Source organism: Caloenas nicobarica, chromosome 1 (genome assembly GCF_036013445.1).
Source record: "Caloenas nicobarica isolate bCalNic1 chromosome 1, bCalNic1.hap1, whole genome shotgun sequence".
Classification (NCBI taxonomy): Eukaryota; Metazoa; Chordata; class Aves; order Columbiformes; family Columbidae; genus Caloenas; species Caloenas nicobarica.
The window spans coordinates 41,389,225-41,414,870 of NC_088245.1; the positions used below are offsets into that span (position 1 = coordinate 41,389,225).

At 52.7% G+C, this 25,646-nt stretch overlaps 2 protein-coding genes across 5 annotated transcripts; one reads left to right on the forward strand and one right to left on the reverse strand.

The window, feature by feature from the left end:
- Nucleotides 1–766: 766 nt before the first annotated feature.
- Nucleotides 767–18,654, forward strand: L3MBTL2 (L3MBTL histone methyl-lysine binding protein 2). Of its 4 annotated transcripts, none has more exons than XM_065636372.1 (17): nt 767–824; nt 2,432–2,699; nt 2,940–3,073; nt 3,419–3,542; nt 4,528–4,607; nt 5,538–5,655; nt 6,018–6,152; nt 6,852–6,940; nt 9,040–9,271; nt 9,992–10,071; nt 10,670–10,774; nt 11,946–12,093; nt 12,974–13,056; nt 14,865–15,099; nt 15,885–15,950; nt 16,897–17,019; nt 17,839–18,654. In XM_065636372.1, the coding sequence occupies exons 1-17, from the start codon at nt 804–806 to the stop codon at nt 17,946–17,948; spliced, it is 2,151 nt and encodes a 716-aa protein (XP_065492444.1). In that variant the 5' UTR covers nt 767–803; the 3' UTR covers nt 17,949–18,654. The 4 variants fall into 4 exon arrangements, with proteins under 4 accessions (XP_065492444.1, XP_065492434.1, XP_065492452.1 ...); XM_065636362.1 differs by lacking the exon at nt 767–824 and adding an exon at nt 2,057–2,134; XM_065636380.1 differs by lacking the exons at nt 767–824; nt 15,885–15,950 and adding an exon at nt 2,057–2,134.
- A 1,619-nt stretch (nt 18,655–20,273) lies between these two features.
- CHADL (chondroadherin like) lies at nt 20,274–23,710 on the reverse strand. The gene is given in 5 exon segments (XM_065658637.1): nt 20,274–20,499; nt 20,845–21,011; nt 21,717–23,378; nt 23,467–23,625; nt 23,627–23,710. Coding segments are annotated over 5 exon segments (2,298 nt in total).
- Between the last annotated feature and the right edge of the window lie 1,936 nt (nt 23,711–25,646).

A 25,646-nucleotide genomic window follows, 5' to 3' on the forward strand; every position in this document is an offset into this window, starting at 1 on the left:
AAAAATTTGAGCTGGGGAATGGTAACCGAAGAGCTAGGAATCCATATTTTAAATAAATCAATAAGGGGAGGGGGTTGTTAGAATTAGATGAATGAGACAGGTAAACTGAGGCAGGCGTTGGGTAGTCTGTAAACCCTGAAGTACCAACTAACGGGGAACAGGGGAGGGAATTTTCAGCTGGAATTAGGGTGATATAAGCAGGGGCTTTTTGCCATATTCTGTGTGCCTACCTTTAGGTGGCACACCCGATCTTGCAAAATCGTTATTAAAATATGCTTTGCTGAGAGATCACGCCTGGGCCTATTATATTTGCAAGGTAATTGCTTCCTACAGTACCGGTACCACTAAGACCACACTACTTGTCATGGGGGAAAGGAAGCCAAAAGACAGAGAAGCATTTGTACAATGAAGAAGCTGTGCCATAAATGCGCCTGAATTTTGAAACCCATTGCATAGCACGGCAGGCACTTCAAGGCCTCTTTTGCTTTGTTGTTTAGAGAAGCTTTTGGGACTGACAGTGCTAATCCAGAACTACGAAAGCAGAAGGGGCGGGCGCACCGTGCCCGGGGAGGCCTCTCCCCGCCCCTGGGTGGCGCTGTCGTAAGGCGCCATGGCCGCTCCTGCCGCTGCCGTGGCGGGAAAAGAACTACACCTCCCGTCGTGCCCCGCGGGGAGTGCGGCGAGAACAAACTCTTCGCTGATTGGCTGTCTTTTCCCTGCTCCCGCCAATCAGGTGCGCCGCCGAGGCGGGGGGGGGGCTGTGCTCCCCGCGCGCGAGGCGGGCTAGCGGCGCTGTGGGAGCCATGGAGCAGGCCGGGGGGGAGGTGAGCGGCGGCGAGCCGAGGGTTCCTCCGGGGCCGGAACCGGGCCAGAGGGAGCTCGTCCGCCCTTACAGCCGCGGAGTTGCCCGCGGGGTGCTGGGGAAAGCCTTGGGGCGCCGGGCTGAGCCGCCCGGTGCCCTGAGCGGGGAGGGCGCGAGGCCCGGGCTGCGGTGTGGGACCGCGGTAGCGGCTGCCCGCGGCCGGAGCGGGGGTGGCAGCGCCAGGCCACCTCCTCCTGGCCGCCGCGTTGTTGTGCTTGCCGGCGTGGCCGTCCGCCCCGCCTCCGCGCTGCCAGTGGCCGGGCTGGCGCTGTTGGGGGTGATGGGTCTGACGCAGGCGGGATGGGCCTCTGCGTCCCCCTTGGCTCCCTGAGGGGGTTGCGGGGGGTGCTGTCCTCGCTCGTCAGCCCTGGGAACTCGTAACATGTCCGCGATTTTCATTCGCCTTGGGTGGACGAGTAATGATTCAAAGATACACCCTTCCTATGAGCTAAAGGAAGGTGCAGCCCCGGATAGGGCCGAGAAGGAGATGAATGTACTTTTTTTCCTCGAGGTGTTCAGGCTTTTCAGGTGTCAGGAATGCTGTCTGAGGATGTGGATCTGCAGGAAAGCAACTCTGTCTTCAGGGAACGACTTGGGTACCGTGGGTCTGTTTTGTGGGGAGGCAGCAGTGGGTGAAGTCTGATCTTCCTGTTCATGTGTCTGTAATAATATCCAGGAGCCAGGAATTGGAGGGAATTTAGCACTGGAAGGTGGTGGACATGTTGCTGATCTTTTGTCACTGCCCACTTTGATGAATAATTGTGTCCTGGTGCCTTGTGTGGCTGTCCCAGTCTACCTGTCTTTTCCATTGCTCCCTGTGCTGATGCTGACATCTTGCTGCTCTTTCATGAGTTGCTAACACCTTTTTCCAGCTTCTTTTGCGCTTATTTGGGCCCAGTTCAAGATTCTGCTAGTTCTCTGCTAGAATAGCAAGTACAAAGAGCTAGTGAAGATGCTTAGTTGTGGATACAGCTGGTTGTAGGCAAAAGCTCTTAACAAATGTTCTGTCATCCTGGTGATGCAGCTTCTGAACTGAGGTCAGCTATGGACTATGCAGTTTCCAAAGAATATGAACTTTCTCCAGGGTCAAGTTTGTCCTGCTGACATCCAGGCTGTACTGGTCTTGTGAGCTGTGGTGGCCAGAATGCGCAGCTTTGTGCTCTCTGCTGGAATTTTGCGGTGACTTCAGTGTTGATGATGTCTGCACTGCTGTGCTGGGAGACACAGTGCCTGGAAGGATGCAGCCTCCTCTGTCTTCCTCAACGTGGCAGCGTAATTCCCTGTATTCTTTCCATGTTTCTCAAAGTCTTTTATATGTAGCTGCTAGCTCTGTGGCTGTTCGTTTCCTCTTGGGAAACAGAATGCAGCCTATAAAATACCTGTAAAGGGAGCTGTTGCAGGGGTAAGAGCTTCCCTGCTAGAGATTCAGACTCCTGCCTTTGAGGTTGTTATGTGGACTCATTGCTCACTCCCCAGTCCAAGAGGTGACCCCCCCAGTAAAAAAGGCAGGTTTATTGTGGAGTGTGGTGTAAAATGTCTATTTTAAAGCAGACTGTCTCTTTTTTTCAGTTGGTGTCTACCCTCTGCCACAAAACTTCATCTTTGGAGCAAATGGAGGAGGAAGGTGATGACGATGAGGAGGATGATGACTTGGACATCTTTGGGGGTTATGACAGCTTCCGGGGCTACAACAGCAGCTTGGGCAGTGACAGCAGCTCCTGTCTGGATGAGTCCAGTGATGATGAGATGGCAGACCGGGAAGCTGGAGAGCTTCCGACCTCTCCTGTGCACCAGCTGTCCACAGGCCGGCTCACAGAGGACAGTGGCTCTGAGCCAGGTACTACACTGCCTGTTGTACCTAAAGCACATATATGATGGAAAGAGCAAGGGCTGGAGGAGCCAAGGGGTGTATGGCTGGACCTATGTATGCTTTGGGAGCAGCACTGGGTTGAGACTGCATTTTCTGGGCTACATGGGGGAGCCGCTACGTGTAATGAGGGTTGCCAGAGCTCAGCTCTGTCCTTTTGGTGCATCAACCTTGCCAACTACTCATGCTTTTGTGCCTTCCTTCTCTCAGCTGTATGCGAGATGTGTGGGATTGTAGGCACCAGGGAGGCTTTCTTCTCCAAGACCAAACGTTTCTGCAGCGTCTCCTGCTCCAGAAGCTACTCCTCAAACTCCAAGAAGGCCAGCATCCTGGCCAGACTGCAGGTGAGTCAAAACTCTTCCTTCTCCCCTTGGGATGGAGCAGGATGTGCCTGTACGCAGGGGTGGGTGGTTGCTCTCTAGTTAAAGATCAGACTGCCCTTACGAGTGGCTTGTTCTTGCTGCCTGGAGTCCCCAGAGAATGCATGCCAGCTGAAAGCTGGTGCTCCCTAGAAGCTGAGGAAGTACACTGATATTTTTACCTGCTGTTTCTTCTTGTTGCTGTGAGCATTACTAAAAATTGCAGTAACCTGAAAACCACCCCAAGGAAGAAATGCATACCCTTCTGGCCAGTTGGAGGGACTGGCTTCTCCTGTGCCACTAATGTTCCTAACATTCCTTCTTTTGTAGGGGAAGCCACCAACAAAGAAAGCTAAAGTTCTGCACAAGGCAGCTTGGTCGGCCAAGATCGGGGCCTTCCTCCATTCACAGGGCACGGGGCAGCTGGCAGATGGGACACTGACAGGCCAGGATGGTGAGTGTATGTGAGGTGCGAAGAGGTGCAGCTGCTGGAGCCACAGAAATTGGGACATCTGGAGAGCTGTAAGCTCTATAGTCTCTTTCCTCCACTCTGGTATGCTGCCGTGTCCTGAAACAATGTGTGTGGATCGCTCTGACACAGGCTGGCAGGACATAGGGCGCATCTGCTAACAGCTCTGGTGGGTTCCTACCCATCCGCTGTTGCATCCTCATTCCTCATGCGACTCGACCTGGAGCGTAAGATCTGTAGTCCCATGAGGTGCTGACTTCTGCTGGCAAAGCTGACTTAAAGGTGTCCTGCTGCTCCCAGCCATTCACTGCTCCACAGCCTGTGGAGCTCTGTTTAACCCAAGTCACTCACTGATCAGTTTGAGGAATAACCAGTTGCTGCTGCGGAAGGAGAAGCAATCTGCTCTGTTGGGGTGAAAGTGAGCCCCAGGGGGTGGAAGCAGGGACTGATTCCTGAGCAGACTGCTGCTGGAGCAGAGCTGTAGCCTTGGATCAGAAGTGACTGTGGGATTAATATCCCAGTGCTTCACTCTGATTTTCCCAGCACCCTATGGGGAAGCAAGCACTGCTGATGTGACCCTGCAGTGTTGCTGCTGAGAGGCAAAGCTGCTCAGTGGTTTAGCACTGACAGGATGCATTCTGTATTCTCCTCGGAGTGCTGGAGACCTGGGCTGGATTTGAACCCCTTTTTTTTTTCCCTTCTGCCTCCCCATCCCCCAAAAGCAAGTGACAGCAAAGATTGATTAATAATATACTGTGCCTCTTGTGGAGCCTTGTCCCTGTGTACTCATGAGATCTATTTCCCCACCAAGGTAAATGCACTGGAACAGAGAGTCCCTGAGTACTGAGGCAGAGGGCTCTGTCCCAGTGTAGGCCACAGTGTGGCTGCCAGCTGTTATCCAGAGGTAACTGAGCACTCTGTGCCGTTTCTATCACCTCACCTGATATTCTGCTCTCATATCTGCTTATAGCACTCGTCCTGGGCTTTGACTGGGGAAAGTATCTGCAGGAGCACGGCTTCAAGGCAGCTCCTGTCAGCTGCTTCAAACACGTGAGTTCTTCTTTGCTGTGCCTTGCAGCGCTCATGGGACATGCCATCTGCATGGGGCTCCCCTGTACTCCTGTGGCAAGTGGTGGGGCGAGATGTGGGGAACCGGTTACTGAAACCCAGCTGATGCAAGGGAAGAAGTTTGGGCTTTTCACAGCTAAGAGTGGGAGTCTCACAGAGATACCAGGAGTTTTGGGGGAGGAAGCAGAGGAGGACTTGGTAGAAACAGATGGTAGAAGGTGGTGATGGCCCAGTGCTGGCCGGGGACAGAATTACTTCTGACTGGGGGGTAGCAGAAAAGCTCCTGTTTGCCTTTGCAGTTTGTGTGGGTGAGCACAGCCTGGGGTGATGTGCAGGGAGGAACTCTGCTTATGTGGGCCTGACAGTAACTGCCCCTCCAACATATCTGGTTCCTGTCATACTGATTTGCAATCCTTATGGGCCAAGCAGCCAAGGCAGATCTGTGGAAGAACGACAGTTCTTAGGTATTATAGCATGCCCAGGCTCTCTGTGTATTAAGACTCACTTGTTAAGTTACTTTTGAGTTGTGATCTCTGATAATACTAAGAAAATTGTGGTTTTCTTGAGGATCAGTCAGGAAGACGTGGCAGTTTGATGGGTTAGGGATTTTGACACCATAGAGGAATGGCAGCAGATATTTATTATAATAGGACAGCTGGCAGTGAAATAGTAAAGTGTTGGTATACCGTGTTCTGCCTTTTGGGATCCTCTGAACACACCAGTGAGATATTTGGGACAGTTCAGTGGTATTTCAAGCTGTTGGCAGATATAGGAAGGGTAAGGCATGCAAACCTGGGTCTCAGATGAAAGTGTAGCTGCCTAAAACATGACTCTGAAAGCTAGAACAAGGGCCTAGGCCCTGCTCTGACCTGTCAACGTCCCTTTCATGACCTGGCTGCCTCAATCCTTCAGGTGCCACTCTTCGATCAATGGGATGATGTTGTGAAAGGTATGAAAGTGGAAGTGCTGAACAGTGATGCTGTGCTCCCCAGCCGCGTGTACTGGATTGCATCCGTCATCCAGACTGTAGGTATGTCTCCAGTGTAATTCCTGACAGCTGGGGATGACTAACTTCTGAGGGAAGCTTTGGAGAGCTGAGTGTTGCTGGTCAGCTGAAACATCAGCTCTTAGGAGCTCTGCAATTGCTGAGAGATTTTGGAACAGGAGATACCATGGTACAGGAGTGGGAGGAAACTAGTGTTTGGTTCCTGTTCTGATTGCTGGGCTCTTTGCAAGGGCAGTTCTGCCTCCAGGTTGATTGGAGAAGCTCTGATAACCTATGCAGACCTCTGAAGACCATGCTGTAGGGGATAAGCCTGTGGTGCCCAACAGGGAGAGGAGAAATTCTTGGCCTCTAATGCCTTTCTCTGGTTGTTTACTCTGTCCTGGCAGGGTACAGGGCTCTTCTGCGATACGAGGGCTTTGAGAATGATGCCAGCCACGACTTCTGGTGCAATTTGGGCACAGTGGATATTCACCCCATTGGCTGGTGTGCCATCAACAGCAAAATCCTGGTACCACCACAAAGTGAGTGCGGGGCAAGAGGGGTCAGCACGAGTCTGGGCATGGAGGAGCCTCGGGTTTATACCTAGTGCAGTGGGACAGGCACTCCCACTGTCTGTGGGACCCCAGCTCCATTTGTGCTCTAAGTTACAAGGAACACTTGGTTCTTTGGGAAGCTGGAGACTGCTTGGACTGCTCCCTCTGCATCTCCCTGTGGTTGATCCTGGGAGTGCTGGATGCAGAGGTGGTGTCAGACCTATGGACAGAAGCTAGTGCAGGTGACTCATCCTTCTGACCCACATGGTGGCTAGGCTTAACCCTTGGGGGAACTTTTTGGTCTTATATCCTGGACAGTGTCTCTGAGGAGCGCACTGGATCCAGTCCGTGCTCAGCTAGCAGTTAAGAGAGAGGCCAGTTCAGCAGAATTTTGGCAAGTTGAGGTTTGGTTGATATCGCTCGCTTGTTTTAACTCTAATACCACTTCCACAGCTAGATCAGTGGAGCTGGATGTCTGCTTGGCCCAGCCCATTCTGTAATGGTGATCCCGTGCAGCCAGTTTTGGGGTTGAGCTTGCAGAGCAGGGTCTGCCTGAGAGCAGGTGCAGGATCTGAATGTGAAGAAGGCTTTTTAATGCAGATAGACTCTTGGATAGGAAGAAAGGTGTAGTGTGGTGCTGTAATTCCTTCAGTCATAAAGATGTGCTTTTTCCCTGTGTGTATGCAGCGATCCATGCCAAGTACACTGACTGGAGAAGTTACCTCATGAAAAAACTGGTGGGAGCCAGGACCATCCCAGTGGATTTCCACATCAAGGTAAATGTAGGAGGATGTCCTTTTATGTGTGGAAATGAAGCCGAAGCCAAGAGATGTGTGTGCAGCATGTCTCTTCTGGTTCTGAACTGTGCAACTCCTGTGTGCCTCCTTGAAACCGAGCAGGACAGGGGCAGTGAGAGCCCTGTCATGATGCTGTAGGAATGGCACAGCCCCTATGCCCTGTCAGCACAACCGTCTCTCCTTTGGGTAATAGATGGGCTTTGAAAGCTGTTGTCATGTCAACCTCTGCTGGAAAATACTGGGGATAAGTTTGCTTCATTGCTGAAGGGAAAGGCCAGGGCAGCTCCAACCTGGCCTTTCCCTGCCCTGTTTTAGTGCTGGGGAATGGCTCCGAGAGTCAAAAACCTTTGTCTTCTGTGCTGGTAGCACAGCAGCCTGTGGGGAGTGAGAGGGGTGCAGGCTCCCTCGAAGTGCATGGAAACAGCCGTGCCATGGCCTTGGCAGCTTTATAGCTCTTGTGGTTGTTTCATGTAGCCTGCACTGAGGTTAGACCTTGTCGAGGAGAAGATGCTCTTCTGTGGCTGGCAGCTTTGGAAACCGTAGATAAGGAAGATGGTCTCAGAGGCAGCAGGCAGGAAGACAGATAGATGATGGGCTTTCCTGTGTGCAAGGCAATTGGTGACACTTAGCTGGAGACTTTGACATAGTTGGTGTTTCCCTTGTTGCTTCTCAGAAAGTTGAGAGGTTGTTTGTAGCTGCTTGTTCCTGGGCCACAGGTAGCTGAGTGCTCACACCATGGAAGGGAAGTGGTAGAGGGAGACAAATGTTGTCAGTAACTTTCTCCCCTCTGTGTCTCCCCTCAGAGAAGGGCAATGAAGCTGGTGAGGGTTCTGGAGCACAAGTCTTATGAGGAGTGGCTGAGGGAACTGGGGCTGTTTAGCCTGGAGAAGAGGAGGCTGAGGGGAGACTTTATCGCTGTCTACAGCTACCTGAAAGGAGGTTGTAGCATGGAGGGTGTTGGTCTCTTCTCCTAAGTAGCAAGTGGTAGAATGAGAAGAAATGGCCTCAAATTGCACTGGGGAGGTTTAGATTGGATATTAGGAAAAATTTATTCACAGAAGGGGTTGTCAGGCACTGGGACAGGCTGCCTGGGGAAGTGCTGGAGTCACCATCCCTGGAGGTGTTTAAAAGATGTGTAGATGACATTCTTAGGCACATGGTTTAGTGCCAGAGTTAGGTTAATGGTTGGACTCGATGATCTTGAGGGTCGCTTCCAACCAAAATGATTCTGTGTTTCCCACCTAATGAACAGGAGGTGCAAGGACAAGATCTTCCCTTAAAAGTTCGTCTGGATTCAGGTGTAGGCCAGTTTGGTTGTCTGAGTCTGTTTTGAGCTGTGGCTCTGAGCTGCTGCACAGCATCGTGGGATCTGCAGTGCCGAAGTGTCAGATGTTCTTTAAATAGCTCTGGGTGTTTGTGGATGTGTAGGGCCAGGCTGTAAAACTGAGGCTGCAAACTGAGGTCTCAAATCAGTTAGAAGGCAGCTAGTGACTCTTTTTTTGTGTGCCTGTGCCTTTAGATGAGTCTGCAGAGTAGCTCTACCGTTGGAGGTGGAGCTGACAAATCATCATGTTGCTCTACTTCTGATCAGAGTCAAAAAGTGAATATAAGGTCCTGGGCTCTCTTAGAGTCAACTGAAAATCCCTTGAGAAGCTATGCCTCCAACTGCTTCAAGCCTTGAAACCTTTATGGTCTCTTTCATGACTGAAAAAGACATGCAATTCCTCGCTCAGTTCATGCTGAACACAAGTGACATCTGTTTCTCGTGCTCAGAATGTTCCCACAAGGTGCTGGCTGAGTATGGCTGCTGGGCCAGGGTCAGGGTAGCTGTTATGAGGCCACAGGACAGGGGGCATTTAGGGTGCATGTGCCCAACTGTGCTGTCATGTGTGGAGCTGGCAGCTCCCTGTCCCCTCAATGAACCTGCTCTCATCCCTTCCCAGAGGTGTCTCTCAGTCAGCTCTGGGTAGTGCAGGGTGTTGGCTGGAATGTCTGTGGGGAAAGCTGTTCTCTGAAGTGTTTGAGGAAGGAAAACACCAAGTACGACTGATCTCATCTCCTCTGTTGGTTGTTGCCAGATGGCCGAGAGCATGAAGTACCCATTCCGGCAGGGCATGCGGGTGGAGGTGGTGGATAAGAACCATGTGTCCCGGACACGCATGGCAGTGGTGGACACGGTGATTGGGGGCAGACTGAGACTTCTATATGAAGATGGAGACAGCGATGATGACTTCTGGTGCCACATGTGGAGTCCCCTCATCCATCCTGTGGGCTGGTCACGGAGAGTGGGCCACAGCATGAAGAAGACAGGTAGGGATCGGGCCACCACAGGCATCTTCTGATTTACTATGAACTGCCTGGACTCTGCTGTCAATACCAGTCCTGACATGCTGGGAGCCAGGCAATTGCCTCAGGACCTGACAGGTAAGGTCTATGCAGTCCTGTGTCTGCTGATTTTCTCCCTGGATAGATAAAAGCCCAGCAATCTGCTGCCATGGGCCAGGACAGGGAGACTGTAGGGTTTCTTACCTGAAGCAGGGGGTCTGTCCCCACAGCATGAGAATGCAGAGTCTGCAACATCACCAATGTTTATAGTCTTTTTGAAGAAATTCATGCTGGCTTCTGTAAGATTGGACGCGGTCAGGCTGTGGTTTTTCTGGACTTCACAAGAGAGTAATTCTTGGTCAGCTTAGACTGGCAGAAATAAACAAGACTTGAGCCCTGCTGATCCGTTTGGTTGTTTCTCCCTTCCTTGCTGCCTCCCCCTGGTAATTACAGCTGCCTGTCGAGGTGTCATTACTGGTGCTCAGGAAGATCACCCATCTGCTTTTGAGCAAGCCCTGCATCCCAGCCCATGTTATGGGAAGGTGTAGAGGGACTGACCTGTTCTTTTTATTACTCTTCTCATGGTCTCTGATCTAGGTATTTTATAGCAGCTGATGTCTCACCAGGGAATTCATAACCATTGTGTTTTCTTACTGCAGTTGCTGCAGGTTTCTTACCTCTCTTTGTTTCTTTCATTCCTCACAGAAGAAAAACGCAGTGACATGGCAAACCACCCCACATTCCGGAAGATTTACTGTGACGCTATCCCCTATTTGTTTAAGAAGGTAGGACAAGTCTACCTTTCTGTGTTAGCCACAGCGAAGGAAACAATGGTACCACTTCCTTCCTTGGGTCTACATGCTGTGGTGTGGGTCGTTGAGGGGCGGCTCATTTGTCTCACAGCTATAGGGCAGTAAGGTGTTTGGGGTGTTAAGGCTGCGGTTGGGCAGGGTCAGGTCAAAACAGAGAGATGGAAGAACTAAAAGACAACAGATTGAGGGACTCAACTGAAGGGCAAGCAGTTGCTTGGGGCTTTGAGTTGCAGAGGGAAGATGATTGCATGGGAGAGACCAGTTCCAGCAAGGAGCTGGATCATACTGGTAAGGACTGAGACGAAAAGGAGGCTCGCTTTGCTGTGGAGCAGTGACTGAGTGCTGGGCCTAGCTCTCTGAGCAACCACAGCCTTGGCAGGAGGCTGCTGACAGAAACACAGCATTGGTTTGGCTGCCTCTTTGTATTTCTTGTAATATTTCTTCTTCCCTCTCCCAACTTGGTTGAGCCAAGTAGAAAAGCTCTAATCCTGTTTGCATTTGGCGTGCCGGGTGTTGGGGTGGGAGTGTCCCACACCCCTGCCAGCACATGGTGTACCAGAGTCTCCTGTAGGTACGAGCTGTCTATGCTGAAGGTGGATGGTTTGAGGAAGGCATGAAACTGGAGGCCATTGACCCCCTGAATCTGGGCAACATTTGTGTGGCTACTGTTTGCCAGGTAAGGTCATTGGGCAGAAGGGGTCTCCTGTGTTTACCTGAGGTAACTCAGCTTCTCCTCTGGTCTTTGCAAATGAGTAAGACTGGGTAGGGTTTTGCATGAGGGCGAGGGCTGTTGAGAAAGGTAGGCAGCTGATGTGTGGAGGGAATTGGGGCGTTACCTCAGTGGTCTGAGAGCTGATGAGACCAGCAGTTGTCCAGGTGTGCCTAAGTGGACAGCATGAAGACGCACATGCTTGGTCTGCAACCTAACTGTCCAGTCTGTGTGACTGGCAGCCACCCTTCCTTCACCTTTGGGCATGCAGTAGGGAAGATTTGTTCTCCAGTTCTTGGAGTGTATAAAGAGAGGACTCTGTAGTGCTACCTGGAGGAGGGAAAGAAGAAGAGTTGTGGGGTGACCTCTGTGTGGGAATGGGGTGTATCTGTACAGGCAGCATTCACTGGTGTAGGAAGCTGAGGGCGGATGTGTCTCCTGCCATCTCCTGATGAGGTGCTAGTGTAATTTGCTTGGCCAGGTTTCCTCAGTGAGGTGCCTTCCTTGTCCTAAAGCACAGCATCAGCTTAGGTGTTTCCTGCTCCCTTAAGCTGTTTGCCCTTGTAGAACCCAAGCAGAGGACATTGATACTTAGGGTTTGGCAGGGGTGTGCTAGGAAAGTCCTTTGTGTCTGGAACATGTTCCTTCAGCCATTGCTTTGAACCGTGAAGAGTTTGGGGCAGACGTGCCTGTTACATTTGGTAGGTGCCAATTACTAGTGAGTGACAGGATGCGACAAGTCTTGTTGCTATAGGAAGTGGCAAGTCTGAAGGTGGTGTCCTTCCCATGTGCCCAGTTACAAATTCATGATGTGGCTGGTGTAGAGGGACTCTGCGCTGCCCATAGAGTCTGTTTCTGAGGGAGAACAAAGCTCCTGACCTTTTATGGCTGAGTCCTTTTCACAAGGCTATTAGCATTGGTCCCAGTCCTGCAGAAATAGCTGTTTTGGGGATTAGCTTGTGCTGACTAACATATCAGGAGAAGCTACTGCATGCCCCGGAGCATGTAACACTGCATTTTACTGTCTAGTGGCAATTGTAATCCAACTATGGGGACTCTTGAGGGGATCCTTTGAGAGGACAGGCTTTAGAGCAAGCAAAATATGCTCTTACATATATGCCCTTCACTCCCATCTCAGGTCCTCTTGGATGGGTATCTCATGATCAGCATTGATGGAGCCACATCTGCTGATGGCTCTGACTGGTTCTGCTATCATGCCTCCTCGCATGCCATCTTCCCTGTCAACTTCTGTCAGAAGAACAGTATTGATCTGACTCCTCCAAAAGGTGAGATTTGGACAAACCTGTGGTACAAACCTACATGCAGAATCTGCTGGGCAGTGCTTTTCTGAGGTGTCAGGTTCAGATGAATCAAACCACAAGGTCTCAATCTACCTGTTTTTCAGGGAGATAGGGCTGGTTCAGAGAGCTGGTCCATTCATTTGAGCCCTGCCCATATACCAAGTCTTGGTACTTTATGGAAGGAAGTAGCATCTCCAGAGGGCATCAATGGCATGGTGGTTAGGCCCTGGCAGATCAGTGCGAGGGGTGTACAATCCCCAAACTGAACAGAATCAATCAAAGGACAAGGAGGGTGGGAAGGGTTAAGTAGAGCCATCGCCTCATGGCTCAGTACTTAAAAGTGGCAGGAGTCACCCCTGTTCTCCTTGTATGAATAAATCTGAGACCAGTATTTCTGCAAAATCCTGAGAGGCAGTCACCCCAGGAGTGTTTTTACTGCCCCATGTGGTCATACCCAGAAAAGCCTGCTCTGAATTTCTGTGTTGTAGCACTTCTGTGTAGTCCTGTTCTGTCTTCCTTTGATGTTCCTGCTGGTGAGAGAAAGATTGGTCTCAGTGGTGTGTTTTGAACATCCTTCTGCCTGCCTGCTGCTTCTCCTCACCTTTCTCGATGGTCTGGATATGTGACTGACATGGATGTTCAGGGTTGCAGCTTGTACTTTTCTGTATTTGCACTCTGGAAAGGGATGCTGGGCTGCCATGGAATCTGTGCGCTAGAGTTATGTCCAGGATGAGGCTGTACATGCTGGTTCATGAAACTGCTTTGCAACCAGCTGCAATGTGTCCCTCCTGCCTATTCTGCCTTTCCCCCAGCTGATCTACCCAATGGCTGCCTTCTTCCCTCTTACCATTTCTTCCTACTGCAGGGCAAGATGCAAAGACCTTCGACTGGGAAAGTTACCTGGAAAAGACTAAATCGAGACCTGTTCCAGCACGGCTCTTCAACACAGTGAGTGCTGCTAGGACGAAGAGATGTGTAGGGATGTTTGCAGTCAGCAAGGAGGAGCATAAGAGCTCTGGCTGTCACAGAATGGTTGAGGTGGAAGTGACCTCTGGAGGTCATCTTGTCCAATCCCCCTGTTGAAGCAGGGCTACCTGTAGCAGGTTGCCCAGGACTATGTCCAGATGGCTTTTGAATATCTCCAGGCATGGAGGCTCTACAACCTCTTTGAGCAACCTGTGCCAGTGCTCAGTTGCCCTTGCAGTAAAAAATGCTTCTTGATGTTTAGAAGGAACCTCCCACGTTTCACTTTGTGCCCATTGCCTCTGGTCCTGTCACTGGGCACCACTGAAAAGATTCTGGCTCCGTCTTTGCACCCTTCCTTCAGGCATTTATGCACATATATTTACGCACATATATATCTTTTCCAAGCTGAAGAGTTCCATCTCTCTCAGCCTTTCCTCACAGGAGAGATGCTCCAGTCCCTTTGTCATCTGCATGACCCTTCCCTGGACTCTCTCCAGTATGCCCATGTCTCTCCTGTACTGGAGAGCCCAGAAATGGACACAGTACCCCGGGTGTGGTCTCACCAGTGCCGAGTAGAGGGGAAGGATCATCTCCCTTGATCTGCTGGGGACATACCTCTTCATGCAGCCCAGGTTACCGCTAGCCTTCTTTGTCCCAAGGGCACATTGCTGGCTCATGTTCAACTTGGTGTCCACCAGGACATTTTCTGCCAAGCCGCTTTCCAGCCACTTGGCCCCCAGCCTGTGCTGGTGCCTGGGATTGTTCCTCCCCACATGCAGGACTTTACATTTCCTTTTGTTAAACTGCCTGAGGTTCCTGTGAGATCATTTCTCCAGCTTGTCAAGGTCCCTCTGGATGGCAACACAACCCTCTAGTATATCTGTCTCTCCTCCCAGTTTTGTATCACCAGCAAACTTCCAGTGTTTGACATGACACTCCATCATGTCATTCAGATAATTAATGAAGACACTGAACAGGATTGGATCCCATATTTACCCCCAGGGGAACACCACTAATTACTGACCTCCAACTAGACTTCACGCCACTAATCACCATCCTCTGGGCCCAGCCACTCAGCCAGTTTTCAGTCCACCTCACTGTCTCCTCATACAGCCTATAGCTTCTCAATGAGGATCTTACAGGAGACAATGTCAAAAGCCTTCCTGAAGTCAGGATAGACAATATCCAGTGTCTCTATTGCTCTTTGCTGCCAGTCAGCACTTCTAAGAAGAGCCCAAGGCACAGGAATTTGTGTTCTCCAAGCAAAGGCCCTGTTTGGCTGGCCAGGACAAGCAGTGTCGTACCTCAGGTGTATGTAACGACATCTTGGTCTCTCTGAGTGTGACCTGCGATTCTCTAGTGTTTTCAGGAGCTCCAGGCTCCTGGTGGGTTCTGCAATGCTTATTGCCTATGGACACATGGCTGTCACGTGGGTGGAGGGGATTTGCTTTGTATCAGCAAAACTGCAGCACCTGGGCCTGCACTGGTCTTTCTCATTTCCCAGGGCTACCTCAGATTAATGGGCTTGATTAGATGTCCCTTAGCTGCTGCTCCCCCTGTGTCAGGATCTTTTTTTCTAAAGGCTGGGTTGAGATTTGCTAAGGTCACAGCTGGCATTGGATCTGTTTGTGTGTGTCCCTTTTTGTCGTGTGACTGGCTGATTCTTTCTCAGCTTGTTTTAAGCTGGAGCAAGCCTGTAGCTGTTCTAGGGTGCTGGTGGCCAGATCTGGGTTTGGACTGGGTGCAATGGCCTTGGGTTTTCTTTTTCTCATTTTTTTTTCTACACACAGGACTGCCCAAACCATGGCTTCAAGGCAGGCATGAAGGTGGAAGCAGTGGACCTGATGGAGCCTCGTCTCATCTGTGTGGCCACAGTGAAGCGTGTAGTTCACCGTCTCCTTAGCATCCATTTTGATGGCTGGGACAACGAGTATGACCAGTGGGTGGACTGCGAGTCTCCAGACATTTATCCTGTGGGGTGGTGTGAGCTGACAGGCTACCAGCTTCAACCACCTGTTGTTCCAGGTGCGTGGAGACTTGGCTGTGGTTTCTGATGCTAGAGGCAAAGGTTTCCTTCCTCCTGCTCTGTGAGTGCCTCGTCCTTTTTTGGGGCCTTGTAGGAAGGAGAAAATTGCCTCCTTGATTTGCGCTGGCTACCAGAAGTCTTCCTTTGCTGCCACACGTTCTAGCAGCCGGCAGAGGGAGGAGTTTGTGGTGGGGAGAAAACTGCCTGAGATTTGAGGTTGGCTCTGTTTTTCCTCTGTTTCACCACCTGCATACCAACAGAGAATTGCTCCTGTTGAAGTCAGGTAGAGTTCCAGGTGGTCCTGTCCCTGCACAGCTCCCTTTTACTAAGCAAACCTACAACCTCAGCCAAGTAGCAGGGGGAACTCAGCCCCTACTCCCTTTTCTCATCAATTCTCTGACTCTGTCTCTAAAAGGTAAGAGCATCCCTCTGAAGAGTTTCCTTCCCTTGTCACAGGGAGGCCACTGCCTCACCTTTGCAGATGTTTTCCTTCTTGTCCCAAGCTACAAATCTTGTTGTTTTTTGGGGTTTTTTTCACTGCCCCTGCCAAATCTCTCCTGGGCCTCTCTCCCCTATGCTGCCCCAGCCTGCCACCCTGGGCCCTCGCCTGGAAGCACAGACAGCAACTGCGCTAGAGCCTTGCTTTCCCCCCAGCTGGTTGTTTTGGGAAGAGGGCTTTGGCTCGGGGGGACGGGTGTATCTTGTTTCTCGCTTATGTCACTTCATCCCAGTTACCTACTGGTTGTGGGACTTGGCTTTCGTTTCCCTCTCGTCTCCATGACAGAGCCCACAACTCCAGTGAAGGCCAAGGAGGTGCCCAAGAGGAAGAAGAAACCCTATGGAAAGAAGAGTGAGTGATGTTTGATTAGTGCCCTCCCGCTCGCTCGCAGGCTGGGCCCAGTTAGAGGAACCCTGTCCATGTCCTGTCAGAGCAGGAAAGAGAGGCCTTGTCTTGCTGTGGATGCCCTCAGCCAGCTGTGGGATTGACAACACAGCTTCATCCTTAACTGCCCTGTTACCTAAAAAAGCAGAAAGCTATGTGTGTGGGAAGGATCTGTTTTGCTGTCTCTTTTCTGTTGGCCAAGGTATAGCTGGTGCTTGCTTCCAGGCGTGAGGTTGTGCTGCTTTCCCTACTGTGTCTGTGGTTGGAGGGAGATTTTTTTGTTGCAGCTGGAGGGTAGCTGGAGAGCAGCCCTGCCCGCTTTGTGCTGGGGGAAAGAAGGCTTTATGATGGCTGAAGAAGCCAATAGCCAGGCTGGACTGTGTTATTTCATCTTGTCCTTGTTGTCATCAGTGTTGCAGTAGCTGTGGCAAATCATGTGTAGACAGGCAAGAAATTCCTTCCTGGTGGGGAGGGTGTAGAGGAAAGGACACCTAAAGAGTTATAAAGGCATTCAACCTACATATAAATGTCAGCTAAAATTCAAACATTAATGCTACAATGTCCATACCTTGCAGCCAACATGCCCCTTGCCTAGGAGTAGACACAGACAGGTAAGCAAAGCTGACTCCAGACTGATTCCTACAGGACCTGCTCCTCAGAAGTTAAGCACACGCTGAAGTGCCTTACCTTTAATGAAGGAGAACATGGAGGAGCATATTTGGAGAGGATGACTATAGAGTTTTTCTCCAGTAGGCCATTTCTGTTGAGTAACCAGTTGGCAGCTAATGACTGAGTAGCTTGCTGGTCAGTTGTGCTGGTGCCTGGCCTGTGGTTTCTCAGTGGAGCAGGGTTGCTGCTTTTCCAGGGGAAAAGAAAAATACTTTTCCCCATGCTGTGTTTTCTTTTTGTTAAGGAAAAAAATTACCTGCCAAAACCCGCAGCATCAAGCAGACTGTCAAGAAGCCTGCCGCCCCGAAGACAAAACGAGAAGTGAAAGCTGCCAGCAAGGCTTTGCCAGAGCCAGCACCTGATGAGAGTAAGAGAGAGAGTTACTCCACCCATCAGCCACACGCAACTTTCCTGTACTCTGCGTCTTGGCCATTATGTCATGAGTGCCCCAGGCAGGGAAAGGCAACACGGTGACAAATGTCCTTCTCCACTCCTCCAAAGACAGTGGAATAAACCCTTTGCCTGCTTTCCCTGGGAAGGTTTTCCTTCTGGGAAGGTTTGGTGGCACCAGTACAGCTGGATATCTTGATACTGCTGATGCCTGCTGAGGGCATGGCTGCCTTGCTGAGCAGTCTGGTTGTGCAAGGTCAGGGAGGAGAGTCAAGATGGACATGTCAAAAGTGTGCTGCCACATCCCAGTCACCATAAGGGCTGACACAGCATGATGCAGCCTGTCGTGCTAAGCACCAAGAGTGTGGTGATCAGAAGAGCATCTGGCAACTGGGTCACCTGCCAGCCTTAGTGGGTGTTGGGGAAGATGGTGGCTGAGGTGCTTTGCGCACCTCATGAAGGTCCACATTGTTCATAGAGGTTTCATTTCCCGTGTGTGGATCCAGGCAGGTACAGAATGAACCACACTGGGTTTTCTTCCCTCAGCCCCAGGAGAAGTTGTTCTGGGGAGCAGGCAGCCAAATGCTGCCAGGGTTTGGTCCCATCCTGGTTGCTGCTGTGACCGTGGATGGATTTGTGCTGGCAAAACAGGGCTGCCTGTTGTGAGGGACCCTCAAGAAGTGGGCTGGAAACCTGGGGCATTTTGAGTATCTGCATGAAGAGAGCTGGCTCTGGGGTGTTGCAGGTAGAGTTGATTTTACTTATTTATGTTTTCCTTCTCTCCATCTCTTGCTAGTCATTGCCGTGCAGGTGAAAGAAGAAACCATTGACCCCTCAATAGAAGAGTATGAAGCCACAGAGCTTCCTGTTCCCATCAGCAGCATAAAGCAGGAGGTCACAGACTGATCCTGGAGTGTCCCCCAGCTGCCCACAGCAGCCTGCACTTCACCTCATGGCTCTTTGGGGAAGGTCCTGGCAAAGGGAAGCAGAAGACTAAAAGGGCCTTCCCTTTTTGAGGCAGACCACCCTGCAACATCGCAATTCTGCTTTCCTGGCGTGCAAGAAAATTTCCTGCAGACTTGTGATTTTTAAGCGCTGGGAAACAGACTCCAGAAAGGCCGCTGGTGCACTGAGGAGCAGGACCAGGGTGGCCGCTGGGGTTGTGTGTGCCTGGCTTTGAAAGCACCTTTTTGAGCAGGAACTCCCAAGAGGGGAAAAGAAGCTGCCAGAGCACAAAGGGGCAGTTTGGGTTCTCAGCTGTGGCTGGAGGTGGTGAGCTGCAGTCTGAGGTGATGTGTGCAGGTCACACGTGTCAGAAAATCGGCTGCCCTCACAGGACTTCAGTGCTGTGCTCTGTTGTCTAGGCCCTGAAACTCCCGAGAAAGTCAGGGCAGGAAGAATGGAAAGATACTAAAAAAAAAAAAAAAAAAAGGACGATGATACCTCTTGAGAGAGCAAGAGACCTTTTTTCAGTGTCATTTCTTGCTTTTGAACACAGAACTGCAGAGGATGGGGTGCACAGTTTGATTTTTTTTTTTTAATTTTTTAGCAATCCTACTGTAAATTTGATCTACAGTCTGTACCCTAAAACCCTCTGAATTAAACTTGAGTAAGAGACCAAAGGCTTGTGCACTGTTTTCCAAAATACCAAAGTTAGCCAAGATGGGGAGGAGAAGAGGACTGTAAGTGTTAGGTATAAGTAAACAGTGTTTTGGGGCAGTTTGGGTTTGAGGTGGTTTTTTGGGCCATCCATGAGGGTTTTTCTGAGCACTTGCTCTTTACCTGCCAGTTCTGCATGAGGGCTGAATATCACCAGAGTGCAATAGACAGAATAAGGCAGGGGATGCCATTTCCAGTTTTAGGGCAAAACTATAAAACATCACTTTCTTTCCCAGAGTGGCCATCAAAGTTCCAGCACAGAAATCAGGAAGGTCAGTATGGCAACAGCGATGAAAAACAGTTTTAAATCTCCTGTAGCAAGTTCCTGTGAACTTTCTGCAGGCAAGGACATGTCCTGCCTGTCAGTGCCACAGCGGGGCACAGCAAGTGCCCTGTCAGATCCTACAGGGACATGGTGCCATGCTCACCTTGAGCTTCTAGGCAAGAGCCCGTGATGCCAAAACAGTTCCTGCTTTGCACAGTGGCTCATGACCAAAAAAAAAAAAAATTGGCAAGCTAACTGTCTAGAAAACACAGGGTAGAGACAGGCAGTAATTACCAGTCTTTTTCTTTTCCCTTCTAAAGAGGCAAATGGAGCCTTTAACTGGAGAGGGACAAAAAAGGCGGTGGTGGAAGCAGTGAAACACGAGTAGAAAAAGAATGGAGGGTCTGTGTCAAACCAAGCACAAGAGCTGTGCCCATCCTGGACTGAGCCCTGCAAGGGCTCTGGGTTCCTGGGGAAATGGGGATAGAGTGAGTGTGGGATTTTTATCGAAGGGCTTGTAGGACCACCTGTCTTTCCAGGAGAACTTCCAGACAACTTTGGCTTGCTTCCTCCTGGTTTTTGCACTAACATGTCCATGCCCCACACGGTTGTTCAATGGCTGGAAGTGTTTACCTTGTAAAGTCTTCCCCATTTGAACAAAATTCGGACTTGAAAATGGGGCCAGGGGGTCCCAACTTGGGCTGCCATGGGGAATAGGTTGGGCACATCGCTTATGATGGAATCACTTATGGGGTCAGTGATCCCATTCCACCGATCAAATTTTGCAGGAAATAGAAAGGTTTCAATCTGCTTATGTTTTAATTCTGAGGAGCTGCTGGGGATTCAGGCAGTATTTTCACTGAGAGTAATTTTAAGTTTTCTGCTCTGAGATTCAAGGCGGTGCAGGATCTTGCATTGGTGCTGTTTGCGGTCCTGCTCTTTAATCATTCTGGAAGCTGTGGAAGCACAGCACTCTTTTACAAAAACAAACTTGTGGATTCCAGCTTTTCCGCATGGCTGGAGGGAGCCTTGGGAAGAAAAAGCAAGGATTTGGCTTTGTTGTTCGAGTCACCAAAGCCTGCTGCAAACACTACAAAAGCTTTTTGCACCAGTTCTTTACAGGGTAACGTACCTCTGTGTCTTGCAAAAACACACCCTGTGTCTTTGGCAATTCAGCATCGCTTTGGTGTCACCAGGCTTTCTTCCTTGCACCTTGTGCAATATCCATGTTACCGCAGTGGGGACAAGTAGAAAAACCGCTCTCCCCAGACTGTGGGTACGAGCCTGTTGCGTCCTGCACACATTTCCTAAGCTCTGCTCCTCCTGAAGCCCTTGGCTGGTGATTTTCCCGGTCTCTTTTTCTTGCTGGGCTTGCCTGCAGCCCTGGTCTTGTCAGGCCTGGCTCCCCCAGCCTCGCCTCGGGCCCAGCCAGGGCAGGTGAGGAAAGTGGTGGAAAGCTTCACCTTCAGCCCCTGGGCTTCTGCAGGAGACCCGCAGGTGGCCCCTACGTGGAGGTTGAGTTTGTCGATCCACCTGGAAACGTGGCAGGAGATCAGGGAAAGGAATGGGATGGGGCAAAGGGAGAGGTGAAACTCTGCCCATGAGTGGGTGCAGGTCCCTTCAAAGCCAGGCCAGATTGCCCAGGGTCTCACCTGGGTGAATATCTGAGTACCTGCCCACCCCAGCTTGTGGCTGCTTTCCCTACACGAGGAAAGTCCAGGCTGCTTCTACCCTTCCACAGAGGTATGTGTTCTGTCTCACCACCACGGGAGAAGACCCAAAAAGGCCAGTGTGCCATGGGCCTGTGCCTCTGGTGTGGCAAGGGTCCAGCTGTCCCCGTGGTTGTCCCCAGGGCTGTTCCCCACTTGCAGCACTCACCTGCACAGGGGAAGGAGCTGGCAGTCACAGTGGAAAGGCACATCCCTCAGGTTGAGGATTTCCAACCCTGTGAAGTTGCTCATGTCAGGGATGGTGCTCATTTTGTTGCTCTCCAGGTAAAGGCTTCTGATCTTGGGGCCGAGGCCAGCGAAGGCACCGGGGGAAATCTGCAACGAAGTGAGGGTGAGTCAGGGGGTCCCGATGGAGGCAGAGGAGCAAATCTTGGCCTCTGCACTGCTAATCAGACTGAGGGGCCGAGAGAGCCTGGCCTGAATGTGGTGACCCCCCCCCCATGAAAGAGCTGTTTTAAATGGCAGCACATGTGCTTTGGGACCATTAGTTAACCAGTTTTGGTCACATTTTGGGACTCACTAGGCCCTGCTCAGTCTTCTTGGAAAGAAGGTGACATGCAGGAGGTATTTGAGCAACCCCTGAGCGCTGTTAGGGTGCATGGTCCTTGTGAGAGTGGTGCTAACACAGCTTTCTTCAGAGGCTGGAGGAATTCAGGGTAACAGTGGCGAAGAGTCCCACAGGACAGATTTTAATAACAGCAGGAGAAATAAATCCAGGGCTGGGCAAGGAGGTGGTCTGGGGAATGGTCTGGACCCCCCTGTAGTGGGGTGTCTTTAAGGACGAGAGGGAGCAAGTGTGTCCCAGGGGAACAGGCTGGAGCAAGACAACGCTCTGGCCAAGCCTGATGAAGCCTCTCCTCCTGGCCAGGCTACGGAGCATCTCCTAAAGCCTTGGGAGTTCAGGGACATCTGTTTGGATGCCTCTATAAGGGCCACCAGCCCTGGGCGGTGGAACAGGACAGGACCTGTGGCTGTGCCCTGCGGTGCCCCTGCCCCTTGGGGGTCCCCAGCCACACGCACCCACTCCAGGCCCATGTTGTCCAGGTAGAGGTGCTGCAGGCTGGAGGCCACGGGCAGGAAGGCACCATCCCCCAGGCGCTTGATGGGGTTGCGGGACAGCTTCAGCTCGCTCAGTGCGGGCAAGCCCTGCAGCGCAGCTGTGGGCACCTCTGCCAGGTGGTTTCCCTCCAGGTGCAGCTTCTCCAGCATCCTGGCAGGAGCCAGGGCAGTGGGGGCGATGTGCTGGATGGTGTTCCCGGCGAGGTAGAGCCAGTGCAGCCCCCTTGCCCTGGCCAGGTCACCGTCCACCAGCTCCCTGATGGCATTGTGCTGCAGGTGGAGGGAGATGAGGTTGGGCAGGAGCTGGAAGGCGTGCGAGGGCAGGCGGGTGAAGGCGTTGCGGTCCAGGTCGAGGTAGGCCAGCTGTGGGGCACCCTTGAAGGCAGTGGCTGCCAAGGTGGAGAGGTGGTTGTCGGTGAGGTAGAGGTAGACCAGGCTCTCCAGCCCCTGCAGTGCCCCAGGTTGCAGTGTCCTGATGCCGCAGCTCTGCAGGTGGAGGGACACCACCTCTTTCAGGCCAGGGAAGGCGCCTGGCGGCACCGTCCCAAAGGCATTTTGGCGCAGGTCGAGGAGGCGAGTGTCCCGGGGGAAGCCCTGAGGAATCTCCCGCAGGTCCCTGTTCTCACAGGACCCATGGTGGAAATCGGGGGAGCAGGAGCACCCCAGGGGGCACTGCCCACTGCTGGCCACCCTCAACTGCTCCGACGGTGTGGTGGGGCTGGGGGGTGGCTGGGGGCGGCCGCATCTCATCTCGGGGGGCCTGAGAGAGTCGAGGGGGCGGCCACGGAGGGCGAGGGGAGCGGCACAGGCCCCCTCTGCCTGCACTCGCACCCTTGCCAGCCAGCGGTGGAAGGGGCGCAGGAGGCAGGAGCAGAGCAGGGGGTTCCCGGCCAGGCTGACCCTCTCCAGCCTCCCGGCCCCGGCCAGGGGTGGCAGCCCTTGCAGCTGGTTTTCACGGAGGTCCAGCGTGCGCAGCTGGGGGCTGCGGGTGAAGGCGTCGGGTGCCACATCCTGGAGGGCGGCATGGTCCAGGAAGAGGTGCTTCAGTGAGGCCATGGCCAGGGCCTCCTCGCCTATGTAGGTGATGGGGTTGTGGCCCAGGTCCAGCTGAGTTGCCCCATCCAGCCTGGCCAGGGCCTCGCTGGGCAGCGCCTGCAGCTCGTTGTGGTCCAGGCTCAGCCTGCGCAGGGCGGGCAGGGCGGCGAAGGCCTCGCTGCTCAGCACGTGGAGGGCATTGTGGGACAGACGGAGCCACCTGAGGACCTGCAGACCCTGGAAGACCATGTCTGGGAGGTAGACCAAGGCGTTCGCCCTCAGGTCGAGAACAGTGAGGGACCCGAGATGGCCAAAAGCACCCGGCTGGATCTCCTCTATGCGGTTCCCCTTCAGGATGAGCTGCTGGAGTGAGGACAGCCCATCCAGGGACTCCTGGTAGAGGAGGGTTATGCCGTTGGAGGCCAGGTTGAGGTAGACCAGCCTCCCCAGCCCCCGGAAAGCCCCTTCCTCCAGCCGTTCCACCTTGCAGTGCTGCAGGTCCAAGTGCGTTAGGTATGGGGTGGCGAGGAAGGCTCCCATCGGGATGACCATGAAGCTATTGCCCCGAAGGTCCAGGTTTTTGGTGAGCTGTCGGTCACACAAACAAAATACTGAGTTACCTGAGGGCTGCCATCCCCACCTCCTCCCCCCATCCCCTGCCTGTCCCCTTGCCCACCTGCGGGATGGCTTCGGGGATGGCTGTCAGGTTCCTGTGGAGGCAGAGGACTTGAGCGCGGAGGTTGTCACAGACGCAGGGTGTGGGGCAGCGGGCGGCAGCCATCCTCCCCAGGGCCACCGCGAGCAGGAGGAGACCCCAGGGCAGCCCCATGGCTGAGGGCACCTGCGGCTGGGGAGAGGCAGCGGTGAGGCCTGGGGAGGAATGGCAGAGGGGTCAGGCCCCCTCCGTTCCCAAACAGCATCGCCTACGGCCATCGGGTGCCACGAGGGGCACTGCTGTGACCTGGTGGGGCAGGTCTCATTGTTCCTTGCTCTCACACCATGACTTTTCAGGTTATAAATGAGGAACAAAGCAGAAGAAGATAAGTATTTAGAGTGAAAAGTGAAGGTCACAGATAGCAAGGCTTCACCGGGAAAGAGCTTTTTCCCTGGTTATCTAAACTCCCTGAAGGAGGTTTGGGACCAACTGCAAGGGGCTCAGCAGGAGCACAGGGTCACTTGTGGGGAGTAGGCTTGGAGCAGACACCTCCGTCTTTTTCTTCTTATATCATTAGCATAAAATGGTCTTGATGTATACAGAATATTAATATTCCTTCTGCAATCGAGGCTTGGTTTTTTTGTAAGGCAATCAGGCATAACCATCCAGGGGATGTGATCACACCAGCTTTATGAGCTGCCACCTTTTAGTTGCCAACATCCCACCTCTGCCACCCCGGCCACCGTCTGCCTCCCAGGTCTGCGTCTCCCACCCTGCACACCCACCCCACCCCTCAACTCCAAGCTATTCACAGCAGGTTTCGGAATAGTTCTCTACTGTTTAGCTGCAGGAAGGATGGGTTGATTTTGGCTGGGCAGGAGTGAATCCCTGGAGTGGAGGTACTGGAGAAGGGCCAGGGCTGGGGTGAGCACAAAGAGGGACAGCAGCGTTGCAGATGTGGCCACTACACCCCACTAAGCTCTGGGGAGCAGCAGTGGGGTCTGCAAGGCTCAAACCTGTGGAGCTACCATGGTGCCCATCCCCTTGCCCACCGTGGCTAATCATCCCCCACAGTCCCATGTCCCCACTCTGCCCTCTTACCACCACCACCAGCCCTGCCTTGGCCCCCCACACTGCGGTCACACCCGGCCCGTGCAGTCAGCGGCAAGTGCCACCAACGCAATGTCCCCAGCTGAGACCCCATCCTGTGCCTGGGCACCACCACAGGCCAGGCACCAACCCACCACCCCCTCCCACACACCTGGGGGGTCGTGCACCCAGGGGCTGGGGGTACCTGGACCTCAAGAGGCAGCAAAGAAAGAGGGGAAAGCGTGTCCCCCCCCGCCGTCCAGCGGCTGCCGAGCTCCTGCGACGGTGTTTGCTCCTCTCCTGGCAGAAGCGAGAGCTGAATGGGCCCCGTTGTGTTGCTTTCCCAGCAGCACTCGCCCGGACGGAGCCAGAAATGCGGGAGGAGGAGGAGAAGGAGGAAGGGGGGGAGGAAGGGTAGAGCACCCCTGGAGAGAGGGCAGTGACCCAGACATCGCCTGCCCCTTGCCTCGCAGAGGCCCAGGAGCACCGGTGCTGGGGAGCCAAATCCTGGTGCGCCGCAGCACCAGCCCGGGTGGGATTCGCTCTCAGTGTTTCCTGGGCTCTGTCTTTTCTTTCCTGGTTGTGTAAGTCACAGAGCTACAGAGGTGCAGGGCAGAAAGGTGACATCCAGACAAAAGTGCAACAGCGGTGGCTAGCCTGAGCAAAAGGAAGGAGGCAGCTGGCAAGCTGGGCTGCAGTGCCCTGCCACATTTGCAGCCCCAAATTCTCCAAATGTTGCTTCTCTGCTTGTTTTGGAAAGGCCGGAGACAGCAGTGCCTATGTGAAACATCACTTCCTTGCAGAAGGCCATGGAGGCCTTCATTTTCCTCCCCGACTCCATCATTTCCCTCTCCCAGGGAACATGAGCAGCTCTGCAGCCCAACAAAAATCTGGAAGATTCAATACTAAAGTTTCTCTTTCAAGCCCTTTCCCTATTCAGCAGTCCCAGCTGCCAGAACTAGTATGTCCCATCCTGCTGCCACCTGTGGGCGATGGATTCATTGCCCAGGGCCTGTGACCCTCCCCAGTGCTGAATGGCCAAAGCCTCCTTGGCCGCTGCCTTGGCGTTCCCTCTGTTCCTGCGGGCTCTCGGGGGTGCTCAGGTGACACAG